This window comes from Phalaenopsis equestris, unplaced genomic scaffold (genome assembly GCF_001263595.1).
Source record: "Phalaenopsis equestris unplaced genomic scaffold, ASM126359v1 Scaffold210177, whole genome shotgun sequence".
Lineage (NCBI taxonomy): Eukaryota > Viridiplantae > Streptophyta > Magnoliopsida > Asparagales > Orchidaceae > Phalaenopsis > Phalaenopsis equestris.
In genome coordinates this window covers 46,350-61,828 of record NW_018229283.1, presented here as the reverse complement: position 1 = coordinate 61,828, position 15,479 = coordinate 46,350, and the positions used below count along the sequence as shown (strand labels likewise).

The window sequence follows — 15,479 nt, the reverse complement described above, 5'->3', positions numbered from 1 at the left end:
CCCTACTCACTGGCGCACTCCTTATACACGCACCAAAAAGAAAGTTCCCAAAAGCTCATTTCTAGCAACTGTCAAACATAACATGAAGTTATGGTCCACGATTCAAAATTAATGAAGGATAGATATGAGGTATTTGACTTGGGAAAAGAGAACATCAAATTATTTGAATTTTAAGTTATGAAACAATATTAGAATCATAAAAATAAAAGTTTCCACTTAAATATTGTATTATCACCTACTTGGGAGTCTGTTTCAAAAGGTGTGTGGTGCTACAAGTTTGCAAGGTGGAAAAGATTATGAAATCTTTTGAAAAAGAAAGTGATTGCTTTGAGATTAAGTAAAGCCATTAAGTATTGAGGCATTTTCTATCTATGAGACAAAGCATAAGTCTCAAGGTGTAAGCTTCAAAATCAACAAAGCATGCAAATTAAAAGAATTATACTAACATCAAAGCGTAAAATAAAAAGTGTCATACTAGCCTCCTAACATCAAAACCTTAAGAAATATCATACAAACTTCAGACTATCAGATTAAAATATCAGAGTAAAAACATAGCAAGTCAATAAAAGTTCAACATAATGACTCTCTCCTACTCCCAAATGAGCATTAACAAATAATCTATGCTACTAAGATTAAAGTTTTAAATTCAAAATCCCTCTGTACTCTCATTATTCTATGAATATTTTCAGGAATCATAATTGTAATTAAATAATTTCTCTCATGCCTCATCCTCGATTCTGTCAAAATCCTCTCAATTTTCCTCAATTTCAAATTTCAACATCTCCCTCTTTCCTAATAATTGAAAACCAGTACGAACATTACTTGAAATTTAAAATAAAAATTATGTTGATAATTTCAACTTCAATTACATAATTTTTTATTAAAACCCTTTATGTAGAATTAATGTTAACTTATATTAGATTTATCAGTCTATCTCTGTTGAGAAAATTAATGTTGAAATATTCTTCTTGCAAATCTGTTGGTATAACTTCATTGTCATTATCCACAACTCATTCATCATCATTGGCACATCATTACAAACTAACTGATCTTCATCATCCTTCAAATTTTTTTCTTTAAATGATAGTCGATAGTTAAATGAAATATAAAACAAAAAGTTCATCTTTAGGATAGTCAGATAATTTCACCTTCTAGTATGAACTTGATTACATGTACTCCAAATTTACTATTAAGAAAACGATGAATATGTGCGACCTAGTAATTCGATAGCAAATCATTATAGCTCTAAAGTTTCATCGCTCAATTGAATCTATCATTCACATGATTTTGGAAAAAAAAAATAAATGAAAATAATTTGCTAGAGCATTGACCAATAAATTTTGAAAATTATCTATGAAATATTTTGTAAATGTATCTTTAGTTTATTTTAGTCAAAAAATCATTCGTTATTTCTAAATGCTACAGGTTAAAGATCAACCTTTGTCCACACAACTAAGTCAACTTTAATCTATTCATGTAATAGCATAAACCAACTCGATCTCAAAATTAGCTCACAAATTCTCGTTGCATTAAAATAGTAGACCTAATATGATATCATGCGGCATACAAATGACAACAAAACTAGAGCTCCCAAGCTTAATTAATTATTTTTAAAATTTCCTTATAGCTGGATGATATGCCTCGACACCTAAAATCAGCGAACAAACCACTATGAAACGATGATAAATAGGTGGAAGAAACAAAAACAATGGTTGCTCTTACAAAAATCAAAGGAAAAGAAGCAAGTTACAAGATTGATCTACTATTTAAGAAGAAGATCGTCTCTCTCACACCTTAGATGTCGCTAGGAGCACCGCAAGAAGAAAGAAAACAACAACCATAGCAAAATATGCATAAATAAAGTAAACCAAGGTTATTTCCCTTGATAGAATCCCCTCACAGTATTTCAAAAACTTTCCTTCCCAACTTTCCCTCCAAACACCTTTAATTTCTCCTCCTTGGATATGTGATTATGGCCCAAGTGGACCCCACCCTCTCCTGATTCGCTTATGCCGCTAGCCTTGCCCGTTCAGCTCCTTCACGCTGCACAGACCAGTTGGTTGCAGGTCTGTTGAGTCTTTTCCGGCCGTTTTAGGGTGGATCGGCATGATTCTATGCGTAATATTACTCCCCTCCAAAAAAAATACCTTGTCCTCAAAGTGGAAGGATGGAAACTACTTGTGGATCACCTCTTAAGACTCTCATGTTGCTTCATAATCCGACAACCCTTTCCACTTAACCAATACCTCCTTTGCTCCCCCTACTCACTGGCGCACTCCTTCGATCTCTAGTGGCCCCAAAATCACATTCATGTCCTCTATCAGTGTCGGTGTTAGTGTAGACGAGGGTGTATAATCTCCAATAACACGTCTTAGCTGTGATACAAGAAAGATCGGGTGCAGTGCATACGATGGTGGTAACTTCAAACGGTAGTTCACTGTCACGATGTGTTTCATCACCTCATAAGACCCAAAGTATTGCGGTGATAGTTTCTCGCTTCTCCTCTTGGTCAATGTATTATGTCGGTATGACCTCAATTTCAATTAGACCATGTTCCATGGTTCAAATTGCACCTCTTTCATGTATCTGTCAGCCTTCTTCTTCATGATTTGTTGAGCTCTCAGTAAATGCCCCTTGAGCTATGCTAGTATCTTGTCCCTCTCCTCCAAGTACTGATCAATGTTGGATACTGGCGTGGTAATATGCCTAAAATGTATCAAATGAGATTGATCCTGCTCATACAATAACTTGAAAGGAGTTGTCTGTTTCGTGGTGCGGTACAAAGTATTATACCAATATTCGACCTATGCAATCCACTTAGCCCATAGCTTCAGTGTATCAGATACAAAACAACACAGAAATGTCTCCACATTACTGTTGATCACCTCCGTCTACCCATCGGTCTGAGGATGATATGAGGTACTTCTTTTAAGAATTGTCCCTTGCAACATGAATAGCTCCTTCCAGAAGTTGATTAGGAACACTTTGTCCCTATTAGATATAATCGATTTCGACACCCCATGCAAACAGACCATTTCCCGGATAAACTCCACCGTGGCTGAGACCACAGTGTAGGGATGTCGTAAGGAAATGAAGTGTGCATACTTAAGCAATCCACAACTACCATGATTGTCGTAAACCCTTCTGACAGAGGCAACCTCTCAATAAAATTCATCATCACTTCTTCCCACACTTTCCCTGGTAATGTTAATTGTTATAATAACTCTTTTGGTGTCGTGGTCAAGTATTTGAGTCGTTGACACACATCACATTTTGTCATCATGTCATTCACGTCTCTGGGCATCCCTACCCAATATAGCTCTGCTGTCAGACAACTATAAGTCTTCATTACCCTTTAGTGTCTTCTGATCGCACTATCATGAAACTCCTGCAATAATCTGAGAATATGCTTTAACAACTTGGGTAACACAAATCACCCTCGGTGGAGCAGTTGCTGTTCTTTCAATGCATATTTTGGATGAATGTTCGGATCATGTAGTAACTCGACTCTTATCTTCCTCGGCTCGTTATCTCTTTCGCTCTCCTATCTCCAGGCTTCCCAACCTAGGACCAAGGATACCGATAGGGTCGTCAATTAGGGTTCATCCACTTTTCTCGACGGTGCGTCAACAGTTTTGTTCTCCAATCCTGCCCTGTACTGAATCTCAAAATCATACCCATAAACATGGATAGCCATCTCTGATGATCCACAGTCACCAACTGCTGCTCCAGAAAATACTTTAAACTCCTCTGAACTGTCCTGACCAAAAAAATTTTGTTCTAACAGATAAGGCCGTCAATTATGAATGGCCAAGATATTTGTCATCAATTCCCCTTCATATATCGACTTTAGCCTTGCTCTGGTCGTCAGAACCTGGCTGAGGTAGGCAATCGGCCGCTAATCCCCATGGACACTGCTCCCAATCCGTACCCCAATGCATTCGTCTCCGCCACAATTGGTTTACTGAAATCTGGAAGTGCTAATACTGGTACACTGATCATGACTCTCTTCAGATGTTCAAATGCATTGGTTGCTACTTCCCCCCATTTGAAATTGACTTTCTTCAACTGCTCCATCAATGGCCATACTATCGTGTCATATTCTCTTCGGTAGTAGCCGGTGAGACCTAAGAATCCTCTCAACTTCTTTAGACTCTTGGGTAAGGGCCAATCAACCATAGCCTTGATCTTTGACTGATCCACTGCTACCCCTGTTCTGGTCACCGCATGTCCTAGGTACTCCACCTATAATTTTGCGAAAGAACACTTTTTCAAGTTGACATACAACTAGTACTCCCTCAATGTCTCTAGAACTATCCTCAGGTGCCGTACATGCTTTGTCTCTGTACGAATGTAGAACAAAATATCATAAAAAAAAACTAGGATAAATTTTCAAAGACAAGGTTGAAAAACCCTATTCATGAGAGATTGAAGTGTCGTCGGGGCATTGGTGAGGCCAAACGGCATTACTAGGAACTCATAATATCCTTCATTTGTTTTGAATGTTGTCTTGTGCACATCTATTGGATTCATCCTGATCTGGTGACACCCTGATTTAAGATCAATTTTTGAGAAAATGACTATCCCATAAAGCTTATCTAGTAACTCATCAATCATAGGAATTGAAAACTTGTTCAACATTTTTTCCTTATTCAAAGTTTGGCAGTTCACACAGAATCTCCAACTACCATATTTTTTTTTCACTAATAGGACAGAAGTGAAAAAAGAGCTCACACTAGGCCTAATAATCCCAGCCTCGAGCATCTCTCAGATCAACTTCTCTATCTCATCCTTTTAAATCTGGGGGTACCTGTATTGTCTGAGGCTCATGAGAGAAACACCATCTTTCAATGTAATAGTGTGCTCGTGCTCCCTCGGAGGAGGTAATCCGTTTGGTTCTTGGAAGGCATCTGTAAACTGCTATAAGAGCTGCGACCCATTACAAAAACTCTGTCAAATCTGAATCTTGAATCTCTTAAATGCTCTGCAACTCCATCAAGTAGCACAATCCTGCTCCCCGAACCGACTTGACCATGGTTTTGAGCGACAACATGGTTTTGCATAAATTAACATCACCTTCCTACCCTCCAATTGGAACTCCACCGTCAAGGACTTCCAAGCCACCTTCATCTCCCCCAATGTTCGCAGAACCAACCCCTTGCAAATTCTCCAAATTTTCTCCACCTTCCCTGTCCCCATTATGACGCCAAAGCTCCTTATAGTCACCAATTTCAACCCTAGCTTTTCCACAAACTAATTTGAGATAAATTTATGTGTGGCCTCGCTATCTACCAACACCACAACCGGTTGTTCCCCAATTCATCCCCTCACCTTTATGGTGTGATTCGAGATAAATCCCACCATCGAATTGAGGGGTACCTCCACCACATCCAAATGTAGATGCTCCTCCTCCGCTGCTTCCTCTTTTAATTCCTCACTCTCTATATCCTCCTCCTGAACTAAAAGAACCTGAAGGGTGCACTCCTTGCAATGGTGCCCTGGGGAGTATTTCTCATCACAACGATAACACAATCCATTGGTTCTTTTGTCATGCACTTCTGCATTTGCGACGAGTTTGAAATTACCCCCGAGCCTAGGTCCTATACTCTTCTCCTTCAGCGACTCTTTCAGAAATGATAGTCTGGATCCTCGGCATCGTGGTTGTCACTGTGCACTTGTAGAATCCCTCGGGGTTGCCACCTCTGTCAGTATTCTTCACTTGTTTCTTATCCTCCATCATCTAGACGGGCTTCGTTATTTTCCTCAATCCACATAGTCTAAAGGGACGGATGGCTGCTCTTATGTCGGGTTTTAGACCTTTCAAGAAGTTTCGTTCCAGTTCTGCTGCAGAAATCCCCCTCAACCTCTCTGATAAGAGCTCGAACTTCTCTCGGTGTTCCATAACCGTCCTTTCTTGAGTCGAAGCATAGAATTGCTCGTGAAGGTCTCCTTCCCGAATGACTCAGAAATGTTCCAACAAGCGATCCTTAAACTCCACCATGAGAGCATCAGATACTTTGCATCCATCCACTGGAACCACGCTATAGCCTTCCCCTCCAAGGATAATCCCACTGCCACGAGCTTCTCTTCCTCAGTCAACTCTTTGATTGCAAAGTATCACCCATCCACGTGCATAATCCACTTCAAAGATTTGCATCTTTAATTTCTTGACCATTGCATCTCCACCCCAACCTCCTCTTCCTCTGGTATCTACCCTCATGTATCTAGGGTGGAACTCCCTCCTTCTATCATAAGCATATACAACTTCAGATTTCTTCCTTCCTCCATCATGCTCTTCCCACCGCCCTCCATCGGAAGTCTCCACTCCCCCTCTCAGAGCCGCTCAAGCTCGGCTCGTTTACAGCCCTATCCACCCTCATGTATCTAGGGTGAAACTCCCTCCTTCTATCATAAGCATATACAACTTCAAATTTTTCCTTCCTCCATCGTGCTCTTCCCATCGCCCTCCATCGAAAGTCTCCACTCCCCCTAACAAACTTTCGATTAACGGAAGTTTGCCCAATGATGAAGACTAAAATTTTGTAAAGATAATATCAATCTTGAACCTAAATCTAAAAGGGGACTAACGTACTAACCAGGTATAAGTTATAGTAAAACTCTGGAGTTACTAGAACTAGAAATGAAACTATTTGACTTCTTTGTGCTTATCATATTATACTTGCATAAGTGTACAAATGAATAATATGTTGCTCAGTTCAAGAAAACCAAATAAGTTGAGGGGGAAAATAATATGCCTCGGTACCAAAATTAGCAAATAAAACACAACGAAACGACAATAGATAGGTGGAAGAAATACAAATAAGGACTGCTCTTACAAAAATCAAAGAAAAACAAGCAAAATACATGGTAGATGTACTATTCGAGAGGTGCATCATTTCTCACACACCCTAAACGTCGCTAGGAGCACCACAGGAAGAAAGAAAACAACAGCCACAACAAAATATGCATAAAGAAAGCAACCTTAGGTTATTCCCCTTAATAAAATCCCCTCACAGCATTTCAAAAACTTTTATTCCCAACTTTCACACCAAACTCCTTTAATTTCTCCTCTTTGAATATGTGATTATGGAACTAGTGGACCCCACCCTCTTCTGATTTGTTTTTGCAACAAGCCTTGCCCGCTCCGCTCCTTCATGCTGCACAGACCAGCCTACCTGCGGGCCAATTGAGTCTTTTCTAGCGGTGTGATTCTAGGCGCAACACTGGCCTACACCAGTTCCACCCCCCCAAGGCACTCTAATACCAACACCAAACACAACACTTAAAACTTCAAAACACTACATTAAAATCAAATAATTAAACATAGATGGTTTTCTAATTTTCCTTTAATCTCAACAAGTGCACAATAAGCAAATTTAGTTCAACTAAATTCCTCTCTCTTAAAAAAAAATAAAAATTAGATCGATAGAAATATTAAACTCTTAATAAATAGTCCATAAAAAGTAGTTAAAACAAAATAATCATGAAAATCCTGTATATTAATAAGCTTTAGCAAATCATTAACCATTTTTATCTCGTCAAAATTAATAGGCAATCTGGCTTTAGACATGATAGATTTTAAAAAGACCACATATGCAATAACAAAATAACATTACTTCATATTTAAATCAGCTTACATAATCTCAAATTCACTTATGAGATATGCCAAATGTATATCTCATGTTTTGCGATAAATTAAAATATCAAAAAAGTAAACATAAGAAAAAATTAATAAAAATTATAAGGCATAATTCCACAGTGACCGATATTTAAATCAGCTTACATAATCTCAAATTCACTTCTGCGATATGCCAAATGTACATCTCATATTTTGCAATAAATTAAAATATCAAAAAAGTAAACATAAAAAATAAATAAATAAAAATTATAAGGCATAATTCCACAGTGACCGTATATCAAAGAAAACCTTATTTCCATTTTGAGCCCCTTTATCAACCTCAACCTTAAATTGGAAGAAAATATGAATTTTATTTGCAATATAATTAGAGGCATGCCAAGAATATGTATGCATTGTTTTACACATCTATTATACTTTAATTCTTGGTAGGAAAACTTTAAAACTTTTAATAGCATGTAACGGTTCATTTTGATTTTATTCACAACATGTTCTTTTAATAGCATGTAACGGTTCATTTTGATTTTATTCACAACAAGTTTCACCTCAATTAAATTGAATATAACTTATTGATATCATGTTCCTTGACTATGAACATTATAGCTCTTGATTTGGTTCATTTTGATTTTATTCACAACAAGTTCCACCTCAATTAAATTGAATATAACTTATTGATATCATGTTCCTTGACTATGAACATTATAGCTCTTGATTTCAATTATAATTGCAAATTAGCTATAATAATTTTTCACACAAGAAATGTAAAAAGTAATGATAGTTTTTGAAAAAAATTTAATTTTTCACTAAAATAGTAATACCAATGTAGAAACCAAATATGAAAAATATTTTCAAGTATTATCTTTAAATATTTATGTTGTAATTCAAAGTGGAATATCAGAAGTTAAATTTAAAAAACAACATAATTTCCTTGTGTGAAAAATTGTCACAAAGGATTTTAAGCAATTTATTCATATATTTAAGTGCTTGAGATGATAATATGATAACTTTCCAAAAAAACTTATGTATTCTCCAACTAAGAAAGAGACTGGCTAGAGATCTAAACTTATAGAGCTATTGCTACATTATCCAAAATCCTCCACTTATACAAATTAATAAATATTTAACTATTAAAAACGACGGTATTATTTTTTGGGTACTAGGAATACACATCAAATTCAAGAAATGGAGAGAACAATCAACTCTATGTGATGGTACCTTGACAATATGAGTTACAATATTAGATAAAGGACTCAATTTGCCATGCCATGAAACTATTTTATATCCAGAAAGTATTTTATGCTCTCTCTATCATATCAAGTAAATTTCATCATAAAAAAGGGAAATATTTTTAACCCTACATTGATTTTGTTGATAACAAACACTTCTTGTATATTTAAACTTAGTGTTTGTGTTTATGAGTTAGGTTCTATTATGGAGACTGTCATAATAATGAATAAAACACATAAAAGTTTGGTGATTAGCCTAAGATCATGCCTTGCACAAAACGGTATCTTTAAATTAGGGAAAATTCATAGGCACAACTAAACTGCCAAGTTACACATAGCTAAATTACCAATCATGCATGTCTAGGTCATCCAGATTCAACTGGACAGATTCAAATGAATCCAACTCACTAGTTCAGATTATGAACATCTGACCACATCAACCCAACAGGTTACTATTTAAAAAAAGTGAACTATTTTAGGAAATGCAAAATGACCTATTTCATTAGATCAATTTTTATATACTAAGGTTGGCAGCCTAATACTTGCCCTTGTCATGTTGAGCCTTCTTTTTTTATCATGGTACACCATCAACACTTCCTAACTATAGAGCATAAATTGTCTCACTTGATAAGAAATATGATAGTAGAACGCATCTTACATTATTAAAAAAGTGCATTGAAATACTCCCCAAACACTCCGTTGACATAATCCATTGACATACAATGTTTCTCTTTTTCTAATGGTGATAAAACCGCAGATCACTTTCTAGCTGGCTTCCATCAACTCAAGTTTTACTCTGACCACTGATGGTCTCCACATAAGTTGGCAGATGCTTTTGGAAGCTTGGTTTTGATTCTCAATGTCCTTCTTAAATTTTCATGTGGTAATATACCTAAATGATGGTATGTCATTGCATACAAATATATATAGCTAAATGTCAAAGTATATTAGTTTGTCCGGTCATCATTATGCATAGTGCTCCCCATTGTAGTATTTGGGTTTAGTTTTCTAACTTTTTCTTTTTTTTGCAAAAGTTGCTCTGAACACGTGTCGTATTTTTAGTCCTTGGTTATTCGTGAGCGAGTCAAAACAGGTCGAGGAGCTGAAATTGAGCTGAGAAAAAAAAGTTGGAATGGTTCTTGAGCGTGTTAAAAAGGTCGGTAGGTTGTATTTGAACCCAAGAAAAAGGTTGGAGTTTCCCTTCAGAACTAAGACAAGTGAAGCCTGTATAGCTTTCACCTTCACGAGTGAAATTAATCAGTGAAATTCTACTAAAGTAGAGGAGTGGGCAGAAGCTTATGTAGAACTCCAATAATTATACATCCATGTCTTTTCATACGATGAGGATATATATTGTATTGATATTCCAATCACTTATGTATTTCATAAAATACTCAGCATCATGAAGTGTAAATTGGTTTACATTCTTTGATTGACAAATGTTTGTGAAAAGCTTCTTTACCCAATTCACTCATTCATACATGTGCTCTTGAGGCCAACAAAGATACTTTGAGTTAAAAGGACATTTGAACCGCTACAATCTTAAAATATGTACAAAATAAATAAAAAAACTTTTTATTTATTATTATTATTTTAACAAAAATACACCTTTAAATAACAAAGCATAGCACTCAAAAAATTGAAATTTGGTGAACAAAATTGTCCTTAGATAGGAAGTTGTAGATGATGGACATTAATTACTCTTTGCTGATGAATGGTAGAACAAACATTGTCAAACGCCAAGTCTGCCAATCTAAAAGGATGTGTTGAAGTGGCAAAGAGGCAAGGGTTTTTATCAGGTTGATTCAGAGATTTAGTATATTACGCTTAGCCCTTTCAACTTATTCTGCCAATCTACTTAGCTGGTCTGGTTTCGTATAGCATTCTCCTTTCCTACTGACTAGTCAAGCATAATACGGAGAGCTTCATAGTTAACATTGATTGGTTGGTAAGATGAAGATAAGCAAACCAAGAAGAATTGCAAAGATATGGTATTAATACCCGTAGCAGCAATCAAATATAATAATCATCCTCATCCTCATCGTCAATGTTCCAACTCAAGCTTCTACCAGCTACAGTTGCTCCAAGCATTTCGGAAATGCTGTTCCAGGTCTCCGGTCTCATATTCTTCCCATCCGACAATTCTTCCTCTGAAAAAGCCGAAACTTTGACCGCATTAAATCCAGAGCATTCCCCAACAACCTCATCAACCAACTGATCGAGATCACCATCAGCTTCATCACCTTTTCCATCGTCATCATCGTTATCATAGAAAATAGCTGACGAGTAAAATAATCCCTGTTCCTCATCTTCGTCTTCTTCCCCTATACGAAATCCAGTATTCCTAGCAGATAACAACACCTCCTCCCCGACTTCTTCCCTCTCAACCCGCATCCACGGAACCCAGAAATCGGCAAGGCGGCCCAGCGCCCTCCGAGCATCTCCAATCACTACAGTCCGCAAGTTCGCCTCCCTTGACTTCCTAATCATCTCCGAGAAGTCTGAATCATCAGATACAAGAAAGAGGCAATCGATTCCTCGCGACATAGAGTGTTGCATTTGACGCTTGACGGCCGAATCTGCCGCCTGGGGTTTGTCCTCCACCGTCTTCACAAACACCCCAGCTCGTCGAAGCTCTGAAGCAAGCCCGTACCCCTTGTTCGGGATCAGGAGCTCGCGCGCGGCCTCCGTGTACTTGTGATTCCCGGATATAAACCGCTTTTTGTAGTTTTCCCGTTTCTTTCCTTTGAGCGATCGCATCCGGGAGAGCTTCTTCTGGCGCTCGCGCTCATGAAGCTGGATAAAATGTCGCTTAAGCTCGGGGTTCGTGCGGCACTTACGACCGCAGACCCCACAGATATAGGGCTGACTGGGGACGACGAGGCCCTTGCGCTCCAGACCATCGAGGAGTCGGCGCTCGCGGCGGTTCTCGAGGACCCACTGTGGAAGATGAAGGAAAGCGTGGCGGTTGGCGTAAGCAGAAATCTCAACCACGCGGCCAAAGAGCTCGGCGACCCGCCGGAGTGCTACTGCGGCGTCGTAGGGTTGTCCGCGAGGAGGCTTGTTGTCGAGATCCCAGAGGACGACGACGTTTTGCTCACGGGCAGACCAAGAGCCGTCGCGACCGCGGACCATCTCAATGTCGGCGTTGGGCGATGGAACGCGGGCGGAACGGGTGGCGATGAGACGGGGGGCGACGTCGGAGAAGGGGAGAGAGGAGAGGTAGGGAAAAAGAACAGAAGGTCGGATGCGGCGACCGAATAGAGGCGATTTGGGATGGGGTGAGCGGACGGAGAACGGAGGAAGCGTTGCATGTTGAAAGCGGGTGCAGAGGGGATTCATGGCTTCCAGAAAGGTTGAGAATTACTACTCTTCTGCTTCCTGGCTTTATCCTGCTCCCGGGATGGTTTTGGGATTGATTCGTTGATACTATTGTCTTTTGTTTTGATCCGTCTGATATCATCAATTCATTTCTAATTCACATCTATTTCATCCACAAGTAATTTTTTTTTTCATTTTATCATTAATTTTTGGTTTCACATGATGCCCAGATAGAAATTTGTTGGTTGCTTTTAAAAAATAATTTAATTTAAATCATATGATTTTAATTTTAATTTTTTTTTATTATTATTTTGAAAAATGAGACCGAAGAGATATCATATGTTTAAAAATTTAGATGTTCGAGTGCAATACCACGAGTAATATATATTCCCAAGAGATGAACATATCACTTATTAGTAGACTCAACCACTTAAATTAAGAATATTATGACATTTGTTTGGTCTGCGAATTTTTTTGTGATTGAAATGTTTTACTTCATAATATTGAAAAGTAGATAGGGTTTATATTACCTGAGTTCATTAATTCCCTATAAGGGTGAGTCTCCATAGTTAATTACATCTTAAATGACTGAAGTTACTTAAGAAAACTCTCGATAATGTTAAGAGGTTTTGTCTTCAAGAATTCAATGTTGAGTTTTCAAGATTGGACATAGAAAAATCAAGTGAAAGAGGCTCAAAATAGAAACACTTATTTTGGAGTCCGAAGAAAGTGAAATGTAGGGGAGGTCACTAATCTAGAAGAAAACCTCAGTGACTTTCTGAACTATCCTATTGTTTAATTTCAATTTTGAAAATGATATTATTTAATATTTCAATCATGTCAATTTTATTATGTAGAGCTTACATTTGTATGATATACGATCATGAGAATAACCTGAGAAGATAGGAGGATTTACGTCGTACTAAACGATGACCTCAGAATCCTAAAAAGAGTTAGGGATTATTTTGCATAGTATGGTCGTACAAAGGCCAAAAGATAGAGTGAGGATTTACGCTGTGCTAGACGAACAACCTCGAAGTTCTATAAGTTATGTTGTTTTAAACTAAGGAAAGTTTAGTTGAAGTAGATCTGGCTCATGTTGTGTCTTGATCGTCATCTGAAGTTGTTCTCCATCCTCTTGCAGCCTTGTCTTGCTTCTTGGAAAGCTGGCTCCGAACTCCTTGTCATGATGGTTTGGGTTTAAGGTTTGACTGTGAACATGCAATTGTTGAGTCATGGCCTGCCACAGGCTATCACCTAGCATATGTCATATTATTGACAGAAGCTCAAATAAAAGATAACAAGTGCCCCAAATTTTAGGAATACAATAGAAGTGAAAATTTCAAAGAGGGATTTTGAGAGAAAACAACAAATCAACATTAAAATCAAGACAAAAAATTAAAATTAAATATTTTATTTTAATAATAAAATAATTACACTCGGATTTTAGTTTGACAACATATATTTTACAAACAGGTCCTTAGTCACCTCAGCCAAGAATATATCCTTCCTAACCAACCTCCTATATAACAATTGACAACCAAGCTTAAAGTGGTTTGCTCGGCGGTCCTAGAATGAGCCCCCTGTAGAAAGCAATCTTTTTGAAGTTTGGACGCTTAATGGCGAAGAGCATCAATCTCCTCTCGCATCTCCTTCAACATTATGTGGATATCCTCCTCTACTAATCCCAAGCAACCTCCATCTCATCCAGGCAATGGGTCAAGGTTCTCAAAGACATCCGCACCCCTCTATAATTTCCTCTCAGATCTCCACAGGATCGGTCGGGTGGTTAACCCTATTCTTGTTACTTTTGACCAACACTTGAAGCAAAGAATCTGCCATCATAGTCGAATTTCAGATTTCACCAACAATCAACAAACCCCGACCCGAACACACTCGTCTACAATAAAAAAATGATGAGAAAAGAATAAAAACCTAAGTTCTCAAGAAAAAAAATGAAATATATATCCTAATAAGAAAACTATTTACATTATAGAGATTTGACGAATTAAACCGGCAAAAAATATTGGATAAGGCTATTAGTCGCTGCTTCAAATGAGACAAACCCTCGCTGAAGTAGTTGCATATATGCTAATTCTACTCCTAACCTAAACATATCTACCTTTTCTATTTCATCATGCACATGAGAAGTATAGGACGCTTCTTGAATGGTCAAAAGCTCCACCCGAAGAGCATTGACTTCCTTCCGGAAGGCGATCACCTCCATGCGCAAGAGTGCCATATCGTCCCTCCAGCCTTCCTCACAATCCTTTTGAACTGTCGGTTGGTGCAACTCCTTAGCCAACAATTCGATTGAACCATGGGTTCTTCCAGATTTTGAAGCTGGTGTCCGAGCATTGGAGACTTTGGGGCACTGGCAACCAATCTCGATAAACCCTCGGCTGAAAGATCTAGATGACTTTTTTCACCCATAACTGTATATTAGAGATCTTTGGCTGGTTTCTCCCCATTACCATTCTCCACAATAGGATTTGTTTCTATTACAACTGACGGGGAATCAATTATCACCACAATAGCAGCCAAATCCTCTGCATAACAAAGCAAGAAAAACACTCAGGTAAAAATGGGGTTGACTAAAAAGAAGATGCACAACATACTCATGATTCGGCCTCAATCACAAGAAGTAAAGGAAAATCCTTTCTCACCAGATTTTGCCCTCCAACCTGTGGTGGAAGGTCAATGACTCTTAGAGCGTCAGGCATTCCATGCCCGATATCTTAGCCTGAAAGGATTAAATCGAGACAAGAGTCAATGGAGTGACTGGTTGGACAATCAAAAGATTGTCTTCCATAACTCTTGGTAGTCCTCACCAGTATTCTTGAGTGTCTACCTCAAAGAACCTTCTACTAATCAAGCCTTACCGTTTGACCGCGCTAACGATAAATCTAAGGATCCTACTTGACCTTATGAATCCGACACCCATCTTTTTAGAACAGACAACCACTTTTTCTTCTCACCTCCCGGGCATGGATTAGGTCCCTCTCATCTTGGCGAATGCTTTCTTGTAGGCAATTTTATGAAGACTCAGAGACTTCAAATTAGACTTGCCCACTACGGACAATACGAAGGTAAAGGAAGAGATCAATACCCCCTTGCCCTATTTTTAAGAGATCATGGGCATAAAATTTCAAGGAGTTCACTTATTACATTCTTAAGTAATTATAAATATTATTGTTTATCATAAATAAGATTCTCTTATTATTTTCGCAGCTATCACTATCAAGAAACAAGAAATCAGTGAACTAAATATGTGCATAGAAAACATGTTTAACACA

At 38.0% G+C, this 15,479-nt stretch overlaps 1 protein-coding gene across 1 annotated transcript in view; it reads right to left on the bottom strand.

Moving 5' to 3' along the window:
• The window catches only part of LOC110036723, a 19,319-nt gene extending 6,963 nt beyond the window's left edge, over positions 1-12,356 (bottom strand). Inside the window, exon 1 of the mRNA XM_020741235.1 lies at positions 10,864-12,356. Coding sequence (XP_020596894.1) covers positions 10,876-12,204 — 1,329 coding nt within the window. The 5' untranslated portion in view covers positions 12,205-12,356 and the 3' untranslated portion in view covers positions 10,864-10,875. The remainder of the gene's footprint in view (positions 1-10,863) is intronic.
• Positions 12,357-15,479: the final 3,123 nt, after the last annotated feature.